This window comes from Macrobrachium rosenbergii, chromosome 55, assembly GCF_040412425.1.
Source record: "Macrobrachium rosenbergii isolate ZJJX-2024 chromosome 55, ASM4041242v1, whole genome shotgun sequence".
NCBI classification, from domain to species: domain Eukaryota; kingdom Metazoa; phylum Arthropoda; class Malacostraca; order Decapoda; family Palaemonidae; genus Macrobrachium; species Macrobrachium rosenbergii.
In genome coordinates this window covers 60,619,864-60,644,484 of record NC_089795.1, presented here as the reverse complement: position 1 = coordinate 60,644,484, position 24,621 = coordinate 60,619,864, and the positions used below count along the sequence as shown (strand labels likewise).

Genomic DNA, 24,621 nt, shown 5'->3' with positions numbered 1-24,621 from the left:
GCCATAGAACAGGGTGTACATTGAGTAAGAAGGAGTTTTCTAACATAAGGGAACATTCTAAAACAATGCAAAGCTTAGTATTTTGAAGATTTTCAAATCTTAGAGCAAGCTGCTGATGAAACTTTCCTCCATATCCTCGAGTCGTTAACCATCAAAACAACTGTTCCATCTTTTGAATAGTCAGTCTTCTTCTGCCCCTCTGTTTATTACTTAAGAGGTCTCTTCGTCCTTTTGCGCCCTTCTTAGTCCCTCAGTTTTCTTCTTGAGGCGTTAGTTGGTTTTAACTTTTATGTTTCGGTTTTAATATCTATATTTTAACGTTAATGATTTTACTGAGTCTTTGTATTGATTTTAATTGTTGTTATTTTGCATTTTTAGCCTGATGATGAAGCCATGCTTTGAAACGTTGGCGGTAAATAAAGCTGAATATATCACCACCTTTTCGTCGTCCCATTTGTTTCTATATAATAGAGAGAGAGTATATATATATATATATATATATATATATATATATATATATATATATATATTATATATATATATATATATATATATGATTCGTTTATCACACATTGCCCCAGGTGAAAAAATAAGAGACGGGGTGTAGGTCCGGAGCGGTTTCAACTTCATTTCCAAGCCACCGACGGAGGACTGATACATGGTTAAAAATCAAAATATATATACCACAGAGACAGTACTGGACGAACATACACACACACATATACTATATATATATATATATATATATATATATATATATATATATATATATATATATGTATGTTATGTATATTTACATATATGTACAGTATATACATATACATTATTCCTCTCTTGATTATATATATATATATATATATATATATATATATATATTATATACATATATACAAAGGCAAATGCAACGAAGGAAAGAGAAACGACGGAGTGGCATTACCTTTATTTATATATATTCATCACGTTCCATATTTTCGCGATTCAGTTACACACGCACACACACATATATACAGTGTGTATCAAGAGACAGGAATATGTACAGCGGCTGATATCATCTTGGTCACGTCGACTGTTCATTGTTACATCTAAAACAAAGGCCCAGGTTCGAATCCTGGCCGGGGCAATACAGTTATTAATTATAATTCCCTTTGAAAGTGAGTTAATCTCAAGGTATAGTGAGCCCGATATTAAACGATGCAAAAAATCATGTTCGCATCAGTGACAAAAAGTTTATATATATATATATATATATATATATATATATATATATATATATATATATATATATATTATATATATATATACTGTATAATGAGGTATGTCTATTAAATAACGAGACTATGATTCGACCTAGTAAACAGTCAGAACCGGTCATAACTGCATGCATGGTCACTTTGAACATGTCTGAACCTACATGACGCGAACAACACTCTATGACGTTCAGTTGATTGTGAGTTGCCAGTTAGTTTGGTTGTGTTCTCAGTAGTGGGCCTAAAAAATGCTAAGTTTAAAAGTTGAGCAACGTCAGTCTGAAATTTTTAGTAAAACTGCACAAAACACCAACAGAAATTTTTTCTTATGCTTAGTACAGCTTATGGGAATGACTGTCTGTCTCGTTCGCGTGTTTGAATGGCACAAAAGATTCAGCGAGGGACGCGAGATTGTCAAAGATGATGAACGCCCTGGACGACCTTGCACTTCGAGAACCATAGAAAATGTAGAAAAAATCAGTCAGATTGTTCGAAAAGACCGCCGTTTTTTATCGAAAACATATTACTGCACTTGAACATCTTCAATATTCGCCCGACTTAGCACCGTGCGACTTTTACCTTTTCTCAAAATTTAAATCAGTGCTTAAAGGGACACGTTTTGGGTCAGTTGATGCTGTAAAGAAGAAAACGGCAGATGTGTTGAAACAGCTGACAGAAATTGAATTCCTGCATGCCCTCGACTAGTGGAAAAGAGGACTGTAGCAATGTATTAGTGCAAATGGGGGATATGTTGAAAGGGACAAGAATTAAATTTGCAATACATATAAATAAAGGTGAGTTATTTAATCAGTTTCTGTCATTTAATAGACACACTGTATAATACACACACACACACACACACACACACACATATATATATATATATATATATATATATATATATTTTTTTTTTTTTTTTAATATATTTATACTGTATGTGTGTGTCTGTGTGAACGTGTTTGTTTCAGTGCATAATTTGTTGTTCTATTCTTTTGTATAATCCTTGTGTGCATTTCCTTTTTATGTTGAACATGAAAAGATAGATGTGCAGTTATAGGAACCATAGACAAAATTCAAAAGTTTACTAAAATAGTAGAATTTAATTTTTACGTGCGAGTGTATACAAAAAGGGAACACAACATAAAGCTCTAAAACTGGATATTTCATGATTTTCCCCGAAAAAAAAAAAAAAAAACAGCGAAATGGTGTAGCAGAAGACCCTTTGAGAAATTTCGTCCAGATAAATGTACGTCCCGGAATTCTTCTTTAGGAAGGAAGCAAGTTTACGTTGGAAGACTTTTAGCTGTTCGCCATCCTTCAGCTTCCGTATGCTTTTCCTTTCAAGGAACTCGGGAGGATTTTGTGTACCTTTGCCAGCTGACTAAACCACATTTGCTTTGGAGAGTCCCTTTCTTTTCCGCTCTTGCTTGGATTTAAGATTTTAGCTGGGCCTGAAATCCTTGTTTATTATTTTTTTTTTATACAAGGACGCCTAAGGCGTCTTCATGATCTTATGAATAAGTAATCTGGTTCTACATTTGAGTTCAGTAAAAGACATCATGCCTTTAATGAAACTGTATATAACCCCTAATGAACTTATGATTTTTTCATGATGAACTTATGATTTTTTCATGACTGAATTGTAGGGAGTCTTATTAAATACTCCTGAAGCAACATAAAAATTGATAATTTTCTTTCAAGCGTACATATCGTAGCTAACATACTGAAGGACCCTCCCTCCCTCCTTTTCTCCCTCTCTCAATCAACCAGTTGAAAATGCTTTAGTAACAAGCTTTTCTTTTCTCTTGTGATACATGCCGTACCTAAAATTACAAATGAATTTAAATTAAAACTGAAATGAGTCGTTGTGAGGAAACAGACACTAACTTACAAACAGTCTTATGTGTGACATAACGCGCATCTACAAGCTTGCACATAAATATACCACTGTATGCAAGAATGGATACGCACACTAGCAAATACAAAAAATAAACAAAAACTACAACTACAGTGAGAGCAGCAGTGTCACACTACTGTGGACACGCTGATGGACAAGTTTTGCTGAAAGTTAAATCCCTTGCTCTTTCACTGTTATGTCAAGAGCACGAAAAAATGCATAAAGGGGAAGTCAAATAAATAAACAGAAAACTATGGTTAATTTGGCTTGTGATCATCAATGAAACTGTCAGAATTTCTCATTCTCCTTAACAGATGTCTTGGACAGAACTTTCTAAGATGTCTTGGTTTGAAAAAGACATCAGAACAAACATTTAAAACTTTCTTTTCCTTATTCCGAACGATACTCTACTTAAGATATAATGTGTAGAAGTATTTACGCATACCTTTTTAACTATGTAATAAAGCCTTTACTGGATGCTCACATACACACAAATACAAATATACAGTATATACACATGAATATATATATATATATATATATATATATATATATATATATATATATATATATATATATATTCTATATATAAATTTCTGCTCAAGTCAGGATCGAACCCAGGCCCTCAGGTGGAAAGCCAAGGAAGTCATCCACCTGAGAGACTTGGGTTCGATCCGACGTGAGTCAGAAATTTATTTCTGTTCCACACGTGATTGTGTGTTGATGATTTTATATATTCTATATATATATATATATATATGTATTATATATATATATATATATATATATGTATTGTTACATGTGGCTTAATGATGAGTTTATTAATTAAATAATATAATTTATATAGCCCTGCTTTGGCAATGACACACGTAACCTGTCAATAGCTAAAGTTACCCTCAAAGACAGACAACTACTTAATTGAATTAGGTCACCAGCCGGGAAACTATGTATGGAATAATGGATTACTCTGTAACAAATAGATTACATCAAATCCCTTACTTCCCACTTAGTCCCGACAAAGAAAGAATGTGCCGTGATAGTGAGGAAATTACATGAACTTTCACCACCGTCAGACACAGTCAATTTTCCCTACTCCTGTAAGAAAATATAACGCAACGAATGTCTGTACTAGTAGATATCGTCCGCAGTTTTAGTACTAGGAAGGCTATTTCTCTTCCAAACAATGGGATCGAGACACAAGGCTGCCTGAAATTTACTTACACTTAACTTTCCCTAATTCCTACTTACTGCACGGGAATAGCTTATATAATTTCACTAGGCAATATTACTTATTTATACACTAGACTTCATAAAAGAAATATGGTTATACCAGGTTCTCACTGATGGTGGCAAAGTGGTGAAAACAAAGGGAGAAGATAAAGTACAGTGGGAGGAACTAGTAAATCGACGCAAAAACTGTCAAATTTCAGACTTACCATTACATAAGTTGCTTGCACACTGCAACTGCTGATTGGGGTTCTTAGTTAACACTTCACGACGATTCACTGAGTGAAACAACACAAAGACGGGAGAGGACAAAGGATAAAGTTAGCCTGAGCACGAAGCGTGCTCTTAGTCTAAAGGCTAGCCTCTCTCTGCTCGAGGTCAGGTCAGGCTGCTGTAGTGTTGGGCTGTTTGTCTGACAGGTAGCCCCGGGCATTCTGAAAAATTGACAGAGACATCGCCGAATGCATAGAACAGAGCAAAAGGAAGCTTAAGACCACCTTCACTAGAGGAAACTTGGTAAAACCCTCCCTGTGGGTTAGGCCCCCTAATGCTAACTGTTCCCTGCTAAAGACATTATTTTTTTTTAAAAACAGCCTACCGCATTCCCTTACCGTCGACAGAGACGACTTGCTGTCTTTGTTCGGATGATATTTTTACTAAATAATGCCGAAAGGGCAAACAGCAGAATATTTATAAAAATATATATATATAAAGGCAAATGCCACGAAGGAAAAAAGTGAAACAACGGAGTGGTTGCTAGGCCTTTCGACTGCTAGTTAAGGACCACTGCAGTCGAAAGGCCTAGCAATCACTCTGTTGTTTCATTTTTTTCCTTCGTGGCATTTGCCTTTATTTATACATTCATCACGTTCCATATCTTCATGATTCAGTTATATATACACACACATATATATACACACATAGATATACATACAGAGAATTCCATCCATAATCTTACCAACATGATTTTAATTTTTTCTACATTTGCTTCTGTTCTGAGGAAAATGCGAAACAGATCTGTATTATTCCTCCCTAGAATCATGAAGGTAATATCGTCAGATTTCGGATTTTCTCAGGAATGGCGCATCATGAGAAACTGGCTGCACATGAGATATGGTTGTTTCCATTGTAGCTCAGGTGCTGTGGAATTCTGACAGATATTTAGTAAAATAAATAGCAACCTATGGGGGGCTTTATGTTGTGTGTGTGTGTGTGTGTGTGTGTGCCTGCGTTAGTTCAACTGCTTATTCAGTTTTTGACGTACGATTGGAAATATTTTATTTATAAGTCATTAGATGAGAATGTTCAAACCATCTAACAAAGTTTTTAGTTATACTTCCAAATGTTCACATCTGCATTATAGCCTGCATTTCAGATTGTAATAAAATAATCTCGTTCAGATAGGAAAAAACAAGGCGAAGTTCTCTTCGGAATAGTGCTCATAAAGTAATATGAATCCAGCGTTGTATCTAGGTTCTCGAACAAAATCTGAAGAAAAAAGTTTATAAATGCAACTAGAAATCGAAGCCCATTTGTTGAAAGATCAACCTACGCTACATGAAAGGAAACGTACAGAAGGAATAAATTTGCGAAAATATAAGAAAGAAAAGGAATACAAAACTTAAACAACCAAATATATGACTGAATTTTTAAAATTTTTATTTTAGAAGTCATGACGACATGAGGCACAAAAGAAAAAAAAAATCAGCATCGCAATAAATGGGGGAAAGGGAAGGGGTGATCGAGTAGCAAAGGTACAAAAGACTGCAGGGGAGAGAAATGGGAAATGGCCAGGACTTAATGGGGGAGTGTTAGCTAACGGAGGGGGTGAGGAAGAGATGGGAAAGGTTAGGGAGCAGGGGTGGTAGGGAGGGGATGGAGAAGGTGTTAAAGCCTCAACTACGCCTAATTGCACCTACTGGAGCCGAGAGTTTCCGGTGCTCGAAGGGAAACGAAATACGGGAGTTGGGGTGGGAGGAGAGGAGGTGGTGTTGGTGGAGGAGGAGGAGGAGGAGGCAGAACAGAAAGGATGAGTGATGATCGCGCTGCTGAAAGCACAGGATGAAAGTAAGGGAAGAATGAAACAATGAAATGGACGACGGTGCCGAGGACAGTAGAATTAAAGGAAGGGATTAATGAAAAACGGTAGACGGAGGGGTGAACCTAACGGCACTAAAACTGACAAAAGAATTAAAATATAACTCATGAAACGAAAGTTCTCTGAGACTGAAGTCCTAAAAGGAAAAATAAAGAAAGTCTTACTTCCGAAGAACGACAGACATGGTTCCAGTTTACTTTTAATGTGGTGGACAGACAAACAGGCTTTATCCACTGCTAGCTTATCGTAACACTGGTTGCAAAAACCAGGCTGATTACTGCAGTAAAGTGGGTAAAAGGGTAAATAAAAAAGTTGATAAATCTAGTAAGGAAACTTCTTAGCAAACAAGAAATGAAAACGGATATAGTTATTCCAAATCTTGGGGAAAGTACTTGGCAAATTAATGGGAACAACAAAGATGGGTAGTTTAGGTTAAATATGGTATACAGTATTTTCTTCGAAGTTTTAGCAAATCGTTAAAAAACAGCTAAATAACTAGAGGACTACATTTCCTGTGAAGGGTGTAACGAAGTGTTTTGGATGCATAATACATTTAGCAATTTTTGACACCGCGGGTAATTGCAAAGACTGAAGTTCAAGTAGACCTGGGTGAAAGACAGAGGCAGTCTGGGAATTTATAGTTGTCATAAAAAAGACTGAAATCTGTTTAGATATTTTTTTTCACGAATCTACAAAATTTTACAATGCTTTATACCTGGATGCACTGTGCAAGTGGTTTTGAGAAATCTTGTACCATATGGTAATTCAATGATTGTATGAATGAAATCTTGTGTTAAAAGTGCAAGGTATGACAAGTTCAACGGTATTCATCAAGGCTGTTCCCAAAAACAGTGAGTGGTTTCAGAGAGAAACTGAGTAGCGATCACTACCACGATCAACCTCTCACTGCTGAAATAAACATTAACAACTTCGTCAAACGAAATTTCCCTACTTAAGAGCAGCTCCATACGCATACGCAAGCTACACTTGAAGGACGAATGACCTGCCATGTATATGGATCATTCTTGCATTTATTGGAATTATTGCTTTCTTTGTAATAAGGCTCATTCATTCACTAATTGCTATCGCATTTACCTTCCAGACACAACCGTAGTTGCACATTTCTTCTTATCAATACCCTATCTAGTTCATTCACTCTTTCCTCATGTTTTTCCAACAATAACAGGGTGTTAGCTGTAAGGCCCATAGCTCTCCCCATGTGGTAACTCTCACACTGAAGTTGTCTATAATTGAAAATCATTCCTGGCATACCGAGGATGTATTCTTTCACTAAGAGACCTACAAAAGCGCTTGTGTGTGAATGTACTTGCGCACATAACATGAATATATCATATGTGTATTCCTTATTATGGAAACTCAAATTCACAAGGATACACATCTCGGTATAAAAATTGTAGCCGTGAAGTACCTGGATATTGTGAATCTCAACTAGCTTCCTCTTTATAAGTGCAAGATTGAGCAAGGATAAGCCTTCGTAAGACACTGAATTCTACACATGAAAGGCACTTTTGACAGACACGCCTTTGCACTACATACTTCACTTCACTGAAAAATATGCCACAACATCTGTGAATCCCCATCCCTCCTTCTTGCAAAACAACCTTTCAGAAACCAAACTTCCAAAAAAATACTTATCTCTAAATTCTGCACCGTTAGTCTCGTGCTATAATTTTGTATAATCTTTTCCGTTGTATTCCCTAGGCAAGTGTGGATTAAAATCCACATGCGTTATGTAACACTGAATATAAATTTCTACGCTTCAGCTACAGTTCTCACATATCTGTCAGATGAAATTTCTTTCAACATCGGACCATGTGCAGTGAGTCTCTGCAGTCTACCAACACAAAGGCACATGTTATTTGGATCCCGAGGATTACTTCATAAACTAGCTCACGTCTTCCAGACAGATTTAGGACGCAGAACTGGCAAGCTGACCAATTTCAACTGTCTCATAATAATTATAAGGTTTAAAACACAAGCTTTAAGCATATTCTTTTACCTTGCTCTTTGCGTTCCATAAATTTTATGCCCTCACTGTTTACAAGGATATTTTATGAGCAAAAGGGGATAACTCCTCTTCTTTGTAGGTAACATTTGATTTTGTCTTTTCTTCGCCTTGGCTCTCTATCATTCAAAATGATGCATAAAGAAGCACAACTGATTGTCATTCCTGCTCCATTTAACTATATATATATATATATATATATATATATATATATATATATATATATATATATATTTCTGTCGCTAAGTAGCAAATATTTTTATATTTTCAAATATTAAGAATAATTATCTTGTAATCTATTTTTTATTTGGGAATATTTTAGATGTATGACTATATATATATATATATATATATATATATATATATATATATATATATATATATATATATATATATCCTTTTTATCTAAAATATTCCAAGGTAAAGTAGATTTTTAGAGACGATTGTTGCTTAATATTTGAAAATATAAATATATATATATATATATATATATATATATATATATATATATATATATATATATATATATATATATATATATAATGTTCAGCACATCTACCCTGTCTGAGATTCGAACCTCTGCTTTGGGTTTGATAAAAAGTCAATAGTGACTTATCCATTCAACCAGTAAAGAGAAAAATAAGTTGATTTCGACTCTGCCGTTCTTATTCTTGTCAAATTTAGGGTCTGTAACTGGAATCGAAACCAACCCTTCTCCACTATGACAGCTGTGGTAAATTTCCAGTACGTGGATATTTGTCGTATTTTAGTCGCTATATCATATAAGACTTCTATAATCTCAGTTGTTAAGTCGCAAATACCCTTTAATAATGAATTCACCTTACCTAGCGAATATCTGACATTCCAAGGGATAGTTGTGGCTTAATTACTGAAACCACCACAGAGTCAGTGTGAATTAGCGACTGCCTATCATAAATAGCTACGTAATAGAAACTTTGCACTTTAGCTCTCATGCTAAGGATGAGTTGATTTCAATTCTAAGTGCAGAACGTTAATTCGACAGGATTATGTACAGCAGTCCCAATCAACTTATGTCTTTCTTGGTGGCTGAAAGGGTAAGGCACTATCATCTTAGCTCAAACCCCAGAGGTACAAATTTGAATCCTAGCCAGGGTATACGTACATTTACATAATTCCCCTTCGGTGTAAGTTATTTCCATTGTAAAGTGAATTCGATAACGAGGTATAAGGGCCTTCTTCATATTGGAAAGAACACAAACTCACACACATACAGACACACACACATATATACACATATATGATGTGTGTGAATAAGTATTCAAATACAGTATACCAATAATGACTTTGAAACTAACGATCTATAGTAAAATGCTCCACTATAATTTTAGTTACTGTATATAATTACTGAAAGAGTAAAGCTATACAAGAACGCCGGAGAAGTTAATTCAATTATCTTTCTTCTTAAAGTAGAGAATCCAGTAATTACTTATGTACTTTAAAAGGAAACTTCGCCTCCTACTTTTCAATTAAAAAGGGAAGGGAAACTTTTGTTTTGATGAGGCGAGTATATTTTTTTTTTTTATCAGACATTCTTTTTGTCAAATGGAGTGACTTATCTCTTGGGATTTGGAGTTCGGTAAATAGGGAAAGGGCTAAGGAGGGGGCGGGGGAGGAGGAGGAGGAGGAGGAGGGTCTGGCAGAGATTATAAGTTTATTTTAGAGTTTCTTTCATCGGCAGCGTATATAATGGCGCCTTGATAAGATACCAATAAATCACCTTGATAGTGAAGGGTGTTATTGACCCGAGGCGCATTTTAAAAGAAGTTAGGCCGTTTGGCAAAATGAGATGAGTTCCGGGAATGTTTGCGGCCTTTCCCCTTCTCTCATCTGAAGAGAAGAGGAGGAAGAGGATGAGGAAGATTAGGAAGGAGAAGGTTCTTAGCGGAGTCGGAGAAATGGTGAGGAATTCGGAAATTGAAGGTCCGCCATGCATTTATGTGATGCTAGGAATAAATTATGAAGAACGCTCTTAAATAGTTGACAATAAACGAACCGAAATAAATAATGAAGTAAGTTGTAGAATAAAGGACAAGGGACTCTCGTAATTAGAAAATAAAAATACTATGAAAACAATATAAAGAACGGTCTACAAAGTATAGCTTTTATGTTTTAAACGAACCAAAGAATTCTCTTTAGGGCGTTTACGAGGGAAATTAAGAGCTAAAGTGGAGGATCCTGTCGGGCAGGTTTAGAGTATGATTCCACAAAAAGAGTGAAAGACTGAAGATATGCAGGTTGATTAACTTACTTGTTATTTGTCTTAATTTTACGAACATTACTGTTACTGCTAAGACCACCTTAATATTTGTAAAATTCTTCTAATATTTACTTTGTTACTACGAGCTCTGTAATCAGCAACATTATTATCATAATATTGTCTGTCATTATTATCATCATGCTGTAGTTTTGTATTCATGGTATTTATATGATGAGAAAAATTGAGAGTTAGATGAAATATCATGGATAACCTTGTTTATATATAAACAAACAAGGTTTACTAATTATATGGCGCAAAGAACAAAAATATAAGTATTTTGAGAAGACGAACTTGACACGTGTCTGCAAGTCCTACAGGTGGCAAGTTTTTTTTAGGAAAAAGTTTAAAATTCTGCGTATGATGTGTTATTTTATCAAGTCACAATAAACCAGTGGAGATTCTAAATTTGGCGGGGTGATGGGGCCGGTGAAATGACTTGCATGTATAAGATTGGGGCACTTGGCCTCCTGAGCCTTTTTTTCTACAGGGTTTGGGCTTCGATCCTTGAGTTATACTGTAAAATTTGGGTTTCAGAAGTGATAGGTCTTCCCACAAAATTCAGTTTTCCAGAGAGACGACTTTCTTGCTATAATGTTTAAAGAAGTGAGAACAGCGTGACTCCACATAGTCTGGAGTTCTTAGGTTTGACCGTCTGTCGTAAAAATTTGAAATGGTGGGTGACGATCCCTCCTATAAAATTTTGCATCACTAATCATGGAAAATTTTCAGCGTAACAAACAAATGTTGACATCTTGAGTACCACAGTCATTGCGACTCCTAATGGCATAGATATACAGAACAGGTGGCTCGAAATTTCGGCAGCAGCTTGTAGCTGTGCCCGTTGGTGGTGAAGTAAGCATTAGATCGAAAACCAGCAGGCTCTGTAACCTTAAGGGTGGTAAATCTCCCTATCATATCTACAGTGCCTAATAACTTCGGTTCTCAAGTTATCTTGCAGAAGCAAAATATTCTGTTTTTTAAAATCTTCCAGCACCCAGGCTGCCACACTGTCTTGAACCCACTGGCCTCAAATTCAGAGACTTCTCCGCATACCAGGTCTTCATTAATCGTTTAGAAAAGATATAAGCATAACCCGATTCATTATGAGAGTGGCGCCTCTGTCGTAATCAGACTCAAAAGGCTTCATATCCTGCCAACGGCAAACATCTTAATATCCGAAATCTTTAAGTAGATAGATTTTTGATCCCTGAGACTGACACTATCTCCAAAAACATAGAACTAAATGAAAGTCTAGGTAAGTTGGTCTTTGGGTTAGTAAGATTAAATAACAATATTTGTCTGTGATATTAACTCACAGTAGTGATAATGGTTACAATATATATATATATATATATATATATATATATATATATATATATATATATATATATATATATAAAACAATTAGGTTTTATCTCTCCGTTTGAAAATTTTCATATAACTCTAAAGTTCTTAGGTAAGTCTCCTCTTCATCTGTCTAGCTGAACACAATAAGGAAGGTAATCCTGTGGCGGCAAAGACATGAGATAAAATGGAGATAGGAAACATATGTGGAGAAGAGAGAAATATGGGAAACAAAAAAACCGAGTGGTATACGATGGGAAACGATTCATCAAATAACTTTCTGCTGAAAATTTGGTAGTCAAAAGAGAAGCAGAATTGCACACTGAAGAGCGTTGTAGCGAGCAGTCAGGTAAGATGAAGGGGAGATAGCAGTGGGAGAAAAATGCACAATAAAAGCAAGCTGAGTTATAGGAGGGGGAAACACCGATAAGATAAAGGGGAAATGAAATGTAAGAAGTCAGAGCGGAGGAAGAGAAGCACCACAAAAGTTGAAGAGCGTTAAAGAACTGAATTGGAAATAAATGACAAACCAATAAAGAGTAAAATTCTTCCATTAAATTATTTTGGTTGTATTGTTAACACTCGGTGGATATTTATTACCGTCTGTGAATGCAAATAATCTATATTACTTGAATGGGTACTCAATATCGGTGGGTTTAAGAGCTATAAGGATCCTCAATTCTGCGACATAAAAATCATATAGTTGAAATTTCTTACTTTAATTAAAACAATGATACTCCCAAGTGTCATTTTATGAAACGTAAGGCAATAATAACAATAATATTTGCTATATAAAAATAGTGTATGTATGTTTATGTTCACTCAACTCTTATAAACTATATGATTGAAATTAGAAAAAAAAATACCCTGGAATTGTCACGAGGTGAGTTTCATAATGATACACATTTTAACCCGATTTAGGCTTTATGCGATGCTTAGGAGACAAAAATGCATTTTGAAGCGCAATCCCTCCACCTTTAGCGGTTGCTCTTGACGTGATATCCAAAGAAAGAGCAATCCATTAAGAGCATTGTGAAACTTTTAAATCTTCCGTCTTTTGCTTTTCCTAATTTTTTTTCTTCCACTATTCAATATACGGCAATAAAGGAAGCAAATTTTTCAACTGTGTAACTCTGAAAGAGAGAGAGAGAGAGAGAGAGAGAGAGAGAGAGAGAGAGAGAGAGAGAGAGAGAAACTAATGATGTAATCTGTCCGTTTGTGTTGTCCGATACGTGCGTGAGACGTTATCCAAGTTCTGATGACAAGTGCTCAATCAAGCAAAGTGTTCAAAATATATCAGACCAACCAATCGGTGTTATTCTGCATTATTTAAGGCGTTGCACTTGAAACTAACCTCCATTCTTTGACTAGATTCAATTTCAATGTAGGTGTACATGGTTAACGACTGTTTGCAAGTACTTACGACAAAAAGCGACACTGGGCATTTTTAAATAATCATGGTTGATTTTTAAAATGCTTTTTCTGCTAAAATAATACTTGATTTTCATATTACGTAAACATTTCCAACAAAGTTGGTTAAATTTATTAAAAAAGATAAATAGAAAATGCGACAGAATCTTGAAACTGAAGAGAGGGCAAAACGCCTGGAACGGCGTTGTCAAATGAGGCCTGTATTGCTGATAAAAGAGTATCTGAAACACGAGTACAAATAATCCAAGGAACCTGTATTATGAAAACCTGAACTATGGGCGGAACTTGAGATTCGTTAGAAGAACCATTTTTGAAGTAAGTAACATTAAGCAGACTGGTCTGCCCCTTCCTTTAATCTGCACCGCAACTGAATTTATTTCTCCATTCCGTCTACTATTCTAATACCCTCAATTCCATCCAAATTTCAGGTTTAGGGTTTTAACACGCTTTCATGTAATGGTGCCGATCATGTTTGGGTAAATAACGATTGTTAAAACTCCAAAGCTACTGAGCTATGTCATTCTTCCCCCGCTTCCATTTTCCTTGATTTTATGATATTCTTTTCCCTTCACCCCTTCTTTGTTTTTAGTTTTCTTCGAGTCTGGGCTAGGCAAAAGCATCACGTTACTCGTCCCATTCGGATAATGACAATTACATGGAGCAAATAAGGAGAGAATATCTACGCCATACATGCCACTACCTAGAGTCTTTATTTTATTTGTTCGCATTCATCCGTTACTTCTTCCCCAGTTCCTGTATACTAGGACGAAATTTCATTGATTTAAACGATACCTAATGGATGAAGAAACTATGAAAACTCTTTCCTTTGCGCTTGGATGCTATTGATGCTAATCATTTATACACAAACCCTTCTCTGTACTACAAAGGTACCTAGCCGATTTACTTATAACCGGATATTCGACTGAAGGAATGTTGGTTTTTAAACAGAAGAGACAATAACTTTTCACAATAACTCTGAATATGGTGCCTAAACCTGGGATAAAAGTCTACTAGGTTGAGGCTCAGGTTTTCTGGGAGTAACTTTTGCCTTTGCAGCGGCTCTCATATGAAATAACTTACGTGCCTGTCCTCTCTGTTATTTGAGAAAGAAGTAAAAAGCGGAGACGAGATGGCCGGCAGTGAAACAAGATACAAGGAAATAGGAGACAGAGAGAAAGGAATAAGAGAACTGGATGTTGTGAGAATTAAAAGCAAGGGAAATATAAGAATTTATGGAACTCTGAATAAGAACTTAACGATGAAGAAATGGAAAAGACTACAAAAAGAAGGAAATATACAATGAGTTAAAGTATATGAAGATAATGGAAAGTACTACACACACACACACACAGAGAAAGAGAGAGAGAGAGAGAGAGAGAGAGAGAGAGAGAGAGAGAGAGAGAGAGAGAGAGAGAGAGAGAGAGAATGAATTATTAAAATCAGAACAGAAAATTACCAGTTTTATAAGATACTGCAAAGGAAACGTAGTAAAGGAAAAGGTCAGGTAATATAAATAGGGTCTGAACAATGAAGGCAAATATTATATAATGAAGGAAGACTTACACAAGAGAGAGAGAGAGAGAGAGAGAGAGAGAGAGAGAGAGAGAGAGAGAGAGAGAGAGAGAGAGAGAATTAAAATGAGTAAGGCAGAGATTTCCAAGATTCTTTACGGCCGGGAAGGAAGTAGAGGTAATAACGTACTGCATATGGAAAAACCAGGCAATTAGTAGGTAAAAAAAGGGAAGAGATAAAGAAAACGAAAAGGCTCCCGGACGCGGCAACTTGAGGAGAGATTAAAGAGAATGATTATCAAAGGAAAAAGGGCGATAAGCCTAAGGACGCAAGAGGTAGGTGAAGAGAGTCGAGAAGGTTCTAATTAAAGGTCTATTCTTCTCCTCTTCTTGACCCCCAGAACGCTCTTCCAGTCCGCTGACCTCGTTTTTGATAAGGAGGGAAAAGATCTGCAAGTGGTTCGTCTTCTGTTAGGAGCTTGAGACACTTACAAATGAAATAAATAAATAAAAAAAAAACACAGAGAAGATATTATTAGGTTTTTAAAGTATTGTGTTTAATTAGCTCTTGTAACAGATTTATCATTACCTGACAGATGCACCTTGCGTATGTCTATGTACTCATATATATACACGTGTGAGTTTGTGCCCTTAAATACGTTTGGTCTTATTGTATTCCTTTTGTAATCTTTTTTTTTTCATTGGAAATACAGATGTTTAATTGTGGCTAGCTGAATGACGCTATGTTACGAAATGATCAACACACGAATTGTTAAACTTCGAAATGAAACTTAAAATTTTCTAATGGAAGTAGAAAAACTGGTAATACTGATAACAGTTCTGGATCTTTTCTTTTATTTGATTACAAGAGTACCAGAGAAAATAGGTGCTCGAGACCTAACATTACACTCATCCAGAGTCTGCCGTTTTCAATGCCCCTAAACTGAACATATCCAAGAGCAGAGTTTCCTGGTGTATCTCTACAGTACAGAATGTGGAAGCGATTGGCATAAAATTTCATGCTATAGTGTTTTTCCATGTATTGTGCGTTTGGCATACTCGACAACAAGCATCATTTGTTGCTAATGTCAACTTCCTAGTTATGTTTAGGGACTGCCTTCGTTTGAGCGTTACTGATCAACATGGCAGCTCTCTTCTGGAATTCTGTCAATCTTATGAGTGCTTCCAGGCAATTAGAAAGCTAACTTACGTTTTTCTGAATGCACTGGCTCTTGTTTTGCCAGATATTTTTGCTTTAGTAGGAGCTAGCGGATGAAGGTATCTATTGGCAAGTCTGACCACTGTGCCATTAAGATGGGCATCTCAGGGAATCAGTATATTATAAGTGAAACAATGGAAAAGTCGTGTTGCTAGAATCAAGAAACGGAATCGCATTCTATGAAAGGCTTCAGCTCCTACCGTCGAAAGAACACTCACCATTTGGACAAAAGATCAATGTAAAGAGCTAAACTATGATAAAAAGACCAATAAATGGGAAATTTTTATTTTCAAATGAACACTTATTTGAAAATGAATTCATCATCAATGTTACCTTCCTGACTAAATAAACACTTCTTTCTTTCGTCTAATTAAAGATTTAGAATGTGAAAAATTCTACTTTCTGGAAAGATAAAATTTCTTTTCGATGGCTTCCTTGAGAAAAGGAATCTTCATAGGATGTAAAATGACAAAATCTTGCCTTTATTGCTGTCGTATCATGTTTCACCTCCATGTCTGCTAAGACTTCACTCTCCATAAAGATAAATCATATTTCCTTGCAAGTCTCTCATTTCGCTTTCCTAAGTTTTTTTTTTCTTCCTCAGGTCCGTGACTTCTTGGCTACGTGCTCAAAGAATGTGACATCTACATCCCTCTTGGGGTAAAAAGTAGGTCATATCCACCTTTGAAGTTTGAGCTTCTCTTCTGAAAATTCGACTAGACAACGGCGACCGTGAAGGAGCTCAAATCCTTCAAGTTCTCAGGACATTCATTTAGTTTGCTGCAACATGATGATTAGAATGAGTAATCTAGTAAGAACTTTTTGCGTGCTTTTAATTATTAATCAGAATACTTATCTATCTCCACAGCAGATACATTACTCATACCAGAGGAGCAACTTTACCTCATAACAGGCCTTGCACATGTATGTATGCATGTATGCATGCAGTTATCATATACAGTTCCGTATAGGAGTAAGTTATTCCAAAAGGAATGTGAATTCCTTTGGGTTGTTTGCGGATTAATATTTGCAAATATAAAAATATTAAGTGTAAAACTGGCGGGAACACACACATATATAATTATATATATATATAAAACACACATATAGAAATATATATATATATATATATATATATATATATATATATATATATATATATATATATATAGGAAAAACATATATTTTATATGTACTGTATATATGTATATATAACATATATATACATATATAAATATGTAAGTATATATATTTATATATGTGCATATATACATACATACATATAATTTATAATGTATATGAGTGTGTGTTTGTGTGTACCGACGTGTTACAAACTTAGATGGAGATAAGTTGATTTCGACTGTATGTACAGAACTTGAATTTGACAGGAATATGTAAAGCAGAGACGAAACAACATTTATCTCTCTTGATGGTCGAGTGTATAAAGTCACTGAAATCCGAGTTTTGAACTATAACGGCATGGGGTTTAATTCTGGCCGAGTACAGTTGATTCAATATCACTGGATTATTTATATATAAAAATGGCATCAGTAAAATTACAAAAAGGGAAACTTCCTGCCCAAAGTGACTAGAACTCAATTCGATAAGAAGAAAAAATCTTGAAAGAAATGCATCGAGTGCTTTTCCCTTGACCTCAGGGGATATTTTTCTATGCTCCAACTGTCTCAAATTTTAATCTTCGAAATTTAAGGTAAAAAATAAGAATGATAGTGATACCAAAACAATTCTAGGAAGAGTATGGAATTATATCAAACTTGCAACTAGTAACAGAGGATACCACAACAAAAGTTTAAAAACCCTCATCTTATTGATACACTCATTTACATATCCTTATTCTTGTCTCATCTTTATATATATATATATATATATATATATATATATATATATATATATATATATATATATATACATATATATATATATATATATATATATATATATATATATGAACTTTAGTCACACAAGCGTGACTTTCTTATATTCACAAATATTAAGCAAATAGCAAATGTTTAACATAAAAATTCACTATGCTCTGGGAATAACGTGATGGCACAGTGGTCAAATTCGACTGTTTAGCGTCGTTTCTAAACCAAAAGGCAGAATTCAAATCAAAGCAAAGGTTTGAATTCTACCAGATGCAGAAGCACTTTCGAATTTTAATCCCCTGTGAGTGTAATTATTCCAAAAGTATAGTGAATTCGATATTAAACGATACCTGTGGCTTAATATATAAGTGACAAAAATTCATAATTAACCAACGTTACGAAATTACTAATTAGACATCACAGCGGAGATGGGGTGATATCGACTCTAAGTATTGAATCTGAGTTTGAGAAGAATATAATCTTCTTCTTCTTCTTTTAACGTGCTTTTATTCCCATTTTTGTATGGGGTAAGCACGATGCCTTCTTTTCAAGGACTTTTTGATTTGGCTTTGGGGTAGACCTGTGGTCTCGATCGGCTGCCCTGCCTGACATCGCTTAGACCCCGGTACGTATGTTTCATGTATCATGTATACTGTACAAAATACGACATCAATCTATATGCTCCTTTATGGCTACGTGGTCAAAGTCCCCAGTTTACTGTTGTTTTCAAAACACAAGCTAAGGATCGAATCCTGACCGGGACAGGCACACTTAATTATAATTCTCAGCGGGTGTAATTTTTCCTAGGCTTTACCGAATTTGAAATTAAATGATATTTATGGTTTAAATATACAAATATTTTACATAGATGTATATATATATATATACATATATATATATGGCATATATATATATATATATATATATATATATATATATATATATATATATATATATATATATCCAATGCAGCACGAAGGAACGCGTGCTTGAGAATATTGCAAAATCCACGTCCGAAGGTGAGTGAAAACCGGGACTTTGAACAAGTACTTTCGCAGTTTATTCTACATTTTCAAGTTCACATCAAGTAAAAAGTTGAAAAGAACGTCTGCCAGAAAAGGGGACAGGAGCAGAAAGTTTCTCGTGGCATCCATATCCAATGCAGCACGAAGGAACTCGTGCTTGAGAATAAACTTGAAAATGTAGAATAAAATAAACTACGAAAATACTTGTTCAAAGTCCCGGTTTTCACCACTAAACGTGGATTTTAATATATATATATATATATATATATATATATATATATATATATATATATATATATATATATATATATATATATATATATATATATATGTACTGACTACATAATCTACCGTACGAATATTTCAAAATATTACACACACTGAACATCCATTTGTCACAAGTTTACTCCATTAATTTTTCGCCTATTCTTGCACTGTGATGGTGTGGGATATTCTTCGTTGTTGCTTAACTTACAAGGGAGGAAAGTCGGGTTCCATTTAAAGATAAACTAACAGGCAACAAGTAAGTATTGCAACACAGAGTTAGGAAAAATGGGAACATGTTGAAATGAACTCAATAAATATTAAGTGTGAAAAAGTGAAATTGAAAACGACTTATTTAAATGCTTATAAGTGCTAGGTGGAAAATAAATATTGCTGATTGGAACTGTTTATAAGAATGAAATGATAAACACTAGACAGAACACTTTAAATTCTCGAAACGATGGTGATGCGGAAATAAAACATCAGACTTTTAAATTGGCATCAGTATAAAAAATGTAATTAGGAAAACGGGGAAATAATAAAATTCAAATGGAAGCTGGGCTTGGTATTATAAATAAAAAGAAATATTTCTTTAGGAAGACACTTAATTGATTGATTACATAATTTTCTGTAGTATTTAAGTTTCAAGTTAGAATTGGAAACAGAAAGTGAAATACTTTTCCTTGGTAACAAACAAAATGAATCTGCATGCGTTTGTGTGTGTGTGTGTGTGTGTGTGTGTGTGTGTGTGTGTGTGAGAGAGAGACAGAGAGAGAGACGTTTCTTTATTCAAAGAATGATTATTCGTATGTAATCACTGAAGCCTACTTATCAGAAACTGGCAATGAAATAATAATCTCGAAATAATTCACACAAAGCACATCTATGTTATATCAAAACTCTTATACAATATAATAAAATGTAACCCTCAGAGTAAAAATACGCTACGTCATATGATATTGTGGTATAGCCTTTTAAAATATATACTGTCTGAGTTGTCAGTTCTCAAATTACACAAAATCTCGAAAAATATAATAGGTGATGTTATCTGAAATAAAAATGACTTACAGAACAAAAGAAAGAACATAAAAAACAAAACTTGTTAACTTTAGTAAAAAATTCATAAATAAAAAGAAAAAGATCGATATATATACAGAATAACAAAACTGAAGCATAATTCTGAGGCAAATGCCTCAGAATGCAAATGAGCCAAAATCATTAAATATTGAATTCTAAAAAAGAAAAAGACAGAATCTCTCGCTGATTTGGTTCCCTCAAATGCCAGAAGGGAGCCATTGTCTCTCTCTCTTACCTTTGGCTCACTCATTCATCGCTCCCCTATTGTGATGTCAGGGCAGGCTAAAGAGGAAAAGGAGGACTTGCCCTCCCCTCGGGAGAAACGGGGTTGGGGAGGACGTGTCTCGCCTTCTGAGGACAACAGGAGTGGAGAGGAATTGCTTTCCTCCTAGGAGAAATGGGTGCAGCCGCTGGTGGGGTTTGGATTGTTGGTAATACAGGAAGAGAAATGGGAGAGGAGTCAAAGAGTGTGAATGTAATGTGGGGCGGGGGAGGAAGGAGGTCTGAAAGAGAAAATGAGTGGGAAATATGAAGATTAGGGTGAAGGAATGGTGTACATTCCGAGGAAGCGTTCCATGACGTTTGTTTGTCTGTTTGTTCGTCTCACTTTTTTCATATATATATATATATATATATATATATATATATATATATATATATATATATATATATATATATGTGTGTGACTGTGTATGCATATGCATACCATTACAAAGTTGGCGGAGGCGGGTAGGGTTGGTAGGAAAACAGAAGCAGGAATATAGTAACCGCTTTGTTATAGGGTGGAAGCAATATTTACCGTGCCGAGAAATCCAAGACTATTAATATTAAAGAAGCATAAGTGGGAGTGGGATGTTTGGCGAGCGTTCAAAGACTGCTTGATAAAAGGATGGACTCTTTCCTTTAGCTCAAGAGAATAATCACCGAATTAATACCAGAAAAAAAGATGCCATTTATTGCAAGAAGAAATAGGGCCTTAGAAAAGTCACAGCCAGGGAAATCATTTACACTGACTACGCCTGATTTTGCCATGAAGAGAAGGTAAAGGAAAAAATAAGGGTGTAACAATTCTTCCAAGGATGAGATAAATATGGATCTTAAGTTCCTAGAACGAGGAAAAATAAAATGATAAAATATAGGTAATTTAAAAAGGAAATATACATTCATATTAAAACATGCCTAAACATATCCAAAGACTTTTCCCCGATTTAAAAAGAAACGGAATGACAATGAAATATGCAACTAAACTAAAAATAACTGAAAATACGCAAAAAGAATAAATGGATAAAAACAATAAACGATAAGATCAAGCATAAATGATTATAAAGCAACAGCTTATCAAGAAATATAATTCTTTTAAAGAGAAAGTGATCGTAGCAGAGGGGTTGATATCGACAAACGCACTGTGTCGTGATGAAGTGAGACAGAGAGGCATTTCATCAGAGCTTAAGCGTATTTACACTGGAGACTGCAAGCTAATACTCCCTAAAACTCGCCCTTGTATCCAGTTTTCCTGATTAAATCAAGAATTTTCAAGGTGCGAAAACGTAATGAACAGAGTAAATTTAGTCTTCAGCTTGGAAAACACGTAGATTCTACCACATACCCACGCACACACCCAAGCAAATTCACGTTTGCAACCATAAATTTACACACGCTGTACGCAAACTGTCTACTTTTCTTGATAGAAGGCAATCCCCAAAAAGGTGATGTTTTTCTATTTACATGCATTGTTCTTCCTAGAGACTGCGGCCAATATTCTTACACCTCTGGCCTCTTCCACGTCCCCTAACCGAGTAACAACTTTCAGCTAACAGTTTCTCGTGGTCCTGCTGGAGACTGGTACAATAGTCATAAACTTATATTAATTTTGATCTTGCGTTTGGTCTAGCGCACGACAGTATTTACACGGACGTGGAGGATACGTAAATATGCACTCGTATGTAGAACAGTAGGGACCGAACAGCCAAACAGCACCCGTCTCCATAATAAAACACAAGATAAATTAAATGTAAACAGTACTGGGAGATGTTTACGGAGTAGCAAAATATAACAGAAGTCTTTGAATACTGTTCAACTGACGGAGGCCAAGTCTGGGTGTAAGAGAAAGTTATACCTGAACTGTGATTACGTGGCTACAAAGTGTTTGGAGACACTCATTCCATTAAGTATTATGATGAACGTCTAAGTAAGAAACGGAGAGAGTGGCAGACTGGAGAGTGAGTAAAGTGCGATACTATTTGATATTTTAGTATTAAAACTGATTACAAGGAACCCTCTGGATTAAAGTTTGTCAAGGAGTGGAATGAACTGGTGCAATAAAAAGGAGCATTTGGAGACAACGCATGATTAGGGGGACTGACCCTTAATCATTAGTGAAAAATGATAGACTTACATGAGTTTCATAAATGAGGCTGAAGATTATACCTGGTCTGTCTCATTCCATAAAAGTAATTCTAACCATCTTTCTAAAGAAATTCCAGCTACCATTCAACGGGTTCTATCGCAATACATAACGTTCTCTTTCGAAGCAGAGTTTCCATTGTTGATGGTGTTTCTACAGAGAAGGAATTGGATTAAACGAAATGCAAGTCCTTTTTTTTTATCGTAGTCGTCTGAAGATTCAAAGTAAACAGTGAGCTTATTCCATGTCGAGGTTATCGTTAGGAACGCTGTTTTCTTACGAGCAACTGTCTATTGGAAGTCATCACAATTGTTGAGAAAAGATGGCTTTTGTGTAATGCAGAACTGACATAACGACAGATCGATAAGCATAGTTACCTGGCGTTGTAACCCTACCGTGCCTTGCGCCCAGTTGCCGTGCGGCTACGCATGCCTCTCCGCGTGCAATACGCACGTTCACGCATGCCATAGCCGCACGCCCTCTGGCGCATGCCCGTTTCGTCTTCACACCGAGAGTGAAGCAGTCGTCAACATGTCTGCTTTGACTATGAGCCAGCGTTGCCGCAGCTGGAAAGTATTTTGACAAAGACGAAATCGAAGGAAAAGGCGTGAGTGCTGGGTCAATGAATATCTTGCACGTCGGGGGGTATGTAGTCCTTGTGTACTCGTCGGAAGGACGACTGAAAGCATTTTACTTTTTTTAGGACTGCCTTTGACGTCCCTAAATCATATTTAGCTTTTAAGAACAGCAAAGCATCACTCCGTTTGGCCCTGTCTTTATAATTATCGGAGTTAGCTTTCCACAGACAAGTAAAGGAACGATAATCCTCAATAAAGTTAATATTTTTTTCGTTTGACCAATCCGTCATACTGGCAATAGAGTAAACACCTATATATTACATGGCTGGCTGGAACATGATTGTTGTGACGTCTCCCCATCTGGGATGGGGAGACACTTGCGCCTACGTGCGTGTGTAAACATGGGCCTGTGCGCACAGATTTGAGGCATGCCTCCCCTTGCGCAGAGCATGCCTCTGCTTGCCTCTCCATGAAATAGGCGCATGCCTCCTGTGCGCACGAAAAGTTGCACCGGTGTAAACGCACCTTAACAGACGAGGATAATGAGAAAAGTAAGGAAAGAGAAGATTTGAAAAAGAACATTAATATAAAATATAGAAAACGCTAAATAGTGCCTTTCCCACCCTGTTAAGCTTACCTTCTTTCTGAAACTTATAAATAGATCTAAAAATCTCATTTATTTCCTTTTCTCATCCGGATCATGTCTGCCGAAAAATCTTAACAATAAATATCTAAACTCTTTTTTTTTGAAAAGCTAAATTAAACTTGTAAATGTATTGGTCATCCACCACACCGCATATATTTAGGGGTCTTTATCCACAAATAATAAAAAGTTCAGGCTGATGAAAGGGTTCCTGAACCTCAAAAGCTTGTATCGATTATTGGGTATAGTGTTCTTTCATCCTTCCATTGTAGATTCATCATAAAATGAAAAGCCCTTGTCTTTATAATGCATTACAATATATATTTGCAAGTCTCAGCGATTTTTCAAAAGCGTCACTGATCGCATTTTAAAACTACAGAATTATCCACACACACATCAAGTGCAGACAGATGCAGCACACGCACACATATATAATATATATATA

General features: G+C 35.6%; 1 protein-coding gene across 1 annotated transcript in view; it reads right to left on the bottom strand.

The window, feature by feature from the left end:
- The window catches only part of LOC136835823 (synaptotagmin-12-like), a 66,101-nt gene extending 42,656 nt beyond the window's left edge, over positions 1-23,445 (bottom strand). The window contains exon 1 of the mRNA XM_067099676.1: positions 23,351-23,445. Within this exon, the coding sequence (XP_066955777.1) occupies positions 23,351-23,445 (95 nt within the window). The remainder of the gene's footprint in view (positions 1-23,350) is intronic.
- Between the last annotated feature and the right edge of the window lie 1,176 nt (positions 23,446-24,621).